General features: G+C 40.0%; 1 protein-coding gene across 1 annotated transcript; it reads right to left on the reverse strand.

The window, feature by feature from the left end:
• Window positions 1–570: 570 nt before the first annotated feature.
• Window positions 571–1,518, reverse strand: LOC102823498 (olfactory receptor 51L1-like). Its single transcript, XM_006870360.1, has one exon. The coding sequence runs from the start codon at window positions 1,516–1,518 to the stop codon at window positions 571–573; it is 948 nt and encodes a 315-aa protein (XP_006870422.1).
• Between the last annotated feature and the right edge of the window lie 361 nt (window positions 1,519–1,879).

Here is a 1,879-nt window from a genome sequence, read left to right on the forward strand (position 1 = left end):
TCTACAGTAGGAATAGGATAAAAGACACATTTTAAGCCAGTGATGAGGACAGGACTTAATCCATAGCCTACAACCACAGTAATAATTCAAAGTCATGCCAAAAATTCAAGCTCTAAACTTTCCCTAAGAAGTCAGAAGTATGGATATAAAAATATATCATCCTGTGACATGACAAATCAAACATGGACAAGTTTATTCAAAATAGGAGAAAGAGAGATTAAGAGAGACCATTAAAAAGAGAAATGATGTAAATGTAGTTAACATTTCACAAGCTAGGATGTTATTAGCTTTAATAACAATAATAATTTAATAATGCTAACAAATGAGTGCAATCTTTTAGCTTAATCTCTTTTACATGCATTGCCTTTTATTAGTCTCTTAACGTTCTTGGGGAAAGAGGGTTATAACAATCTCATGAAAGTTAAAGGTAATTAAATAAAATTGCATATTTAGGAAGTAGGAGAATTATGGATTGTAAGCATATGATCTAGCTCCAAGTATTTTAGTTCTTACTATTTTAACATAGCTTCCCCAAGTTTTTCAGTAGGAAAATTGGATGATCCAGATTACCTAAAGCCTCCTCCTAATTCCAAATTTGCGGAGAATTCCTAGACGAATCTGTTTTGTTCTGACACTGTAGACAACAGGGTTAAGCACTGGGGGAAGAAGCAAGTAGATGTCAGCCATGAGGACATGAACTACGGAAGACAGATGCTTCCCAAAGCGATGTACCATTGAAACTCCAATGACTGGCACAAAGAAGATGAGCACCACGCAGATATGCGATACACATGTGTTGAGTGCCTTTAGCCGCTCTTCACGAGATGCAATGCTCAGCACAGCATTCAGAATAAGGACATAAGAAAGGAGTATGAAGAGTGAATCCACACCCAGTGTGGCAATAACGACACATAGTCCATAAATGCTGTTGACTCTGGCATCTGAACAGGATAATTTCAGAACATCCTGGTGCAAGCAGAAGGCATGGGAAAGGGCATTCATATGGCAGTAGTGATAGCGTCTCAGCAGCAAAGGTGTGGGCAGTACAACTCCCATGCTCCGCAGCAAGCAGGCCAAACCAATCTTGCCAATTACGCTGTTGGTGAGGATGGTGGAATAGTGCAGTGGACGACAGATGGCAACAAAACGGTCAAAGGCCATAGCCAGCAGAACTGAGGATTCCAGGAATGTGAATGTGTGGATGAAGAACAGCTGAGCATAGCAAGCATTTGCCTGTATCTCCCGAGCTTCCAACCATAGCACAGCAAGCATGGTAGGGAGTGTGGACAGGGACATGCCCAGGTCAGTTAGTGCCAGGATGGAAAGGAAGTAATACATGGGTTGGTGGAGTGAAGACTCTACCCAAATGACAGAGAGGATGGTGACATTACCAATAAATGCTATGGTGTATGCAACACAGAATGGAATTGAGAGCCAAGAATGAAAGTGCTCTAGTCCAGGAAAACCCCTCAGGATGAATATGGGCTCCATAGCATCACTGCTATTCCAGACTACCATAGTGACCCTTGAGATGCCTTACAAACAGTGACCTTGGAAAAATTAAGAGCAATGTTCTCTGTTTTGTTTTCTTATACCACAAAGTTCCACGTGAGCAAAGGCAGTGCAATCAGGGTAAGATACATCTTCCTCATTCTCACAGAAGGAGGCAAGTAGGAGATGTTTCCCTTACGTCTTAAGTCAAAAATCATCTCCAGTCTTAAAGAGCACCAAGTTCTGGAATAAGTGTTTAGACCACACAAATCTGATCATCTCTGACAAGAATATTGTTGGATTTATATCATGGACACTGAGAAATTTAAACAAAAAAAAAAAAAATGAAAGAAAGAAAAGTTTTAGTATGTATTTTACAGTGAAAACA

Source organism: Chrysochloris asiatica, unplaced genomic scaffold, assembly GCF_000296735.1.
Source record: "Chrysochloris asiatica unplaced genomic scaffold, ChrAsi1.0 scaffold00140, whole genome shotgun sequence".
NCBI classification, from domain to species: domain Eukaryota; kingdom Metazoa; phylum Chordata; class Mammalia; order Afrosoricida; family Chrysochloridae; genus Chrysochloris; species Chrysochloris asiatica.

What these genes read in the sequence shown, in the direction of transcription:
- LOC102823498 (XM_006870360.1), bottom strand. Translation starts at nt 1,518, where the DNA reads ATGGTAGTCTGGAATAGCAGTGATGCTATGGAGCCCATATTCATCCTG.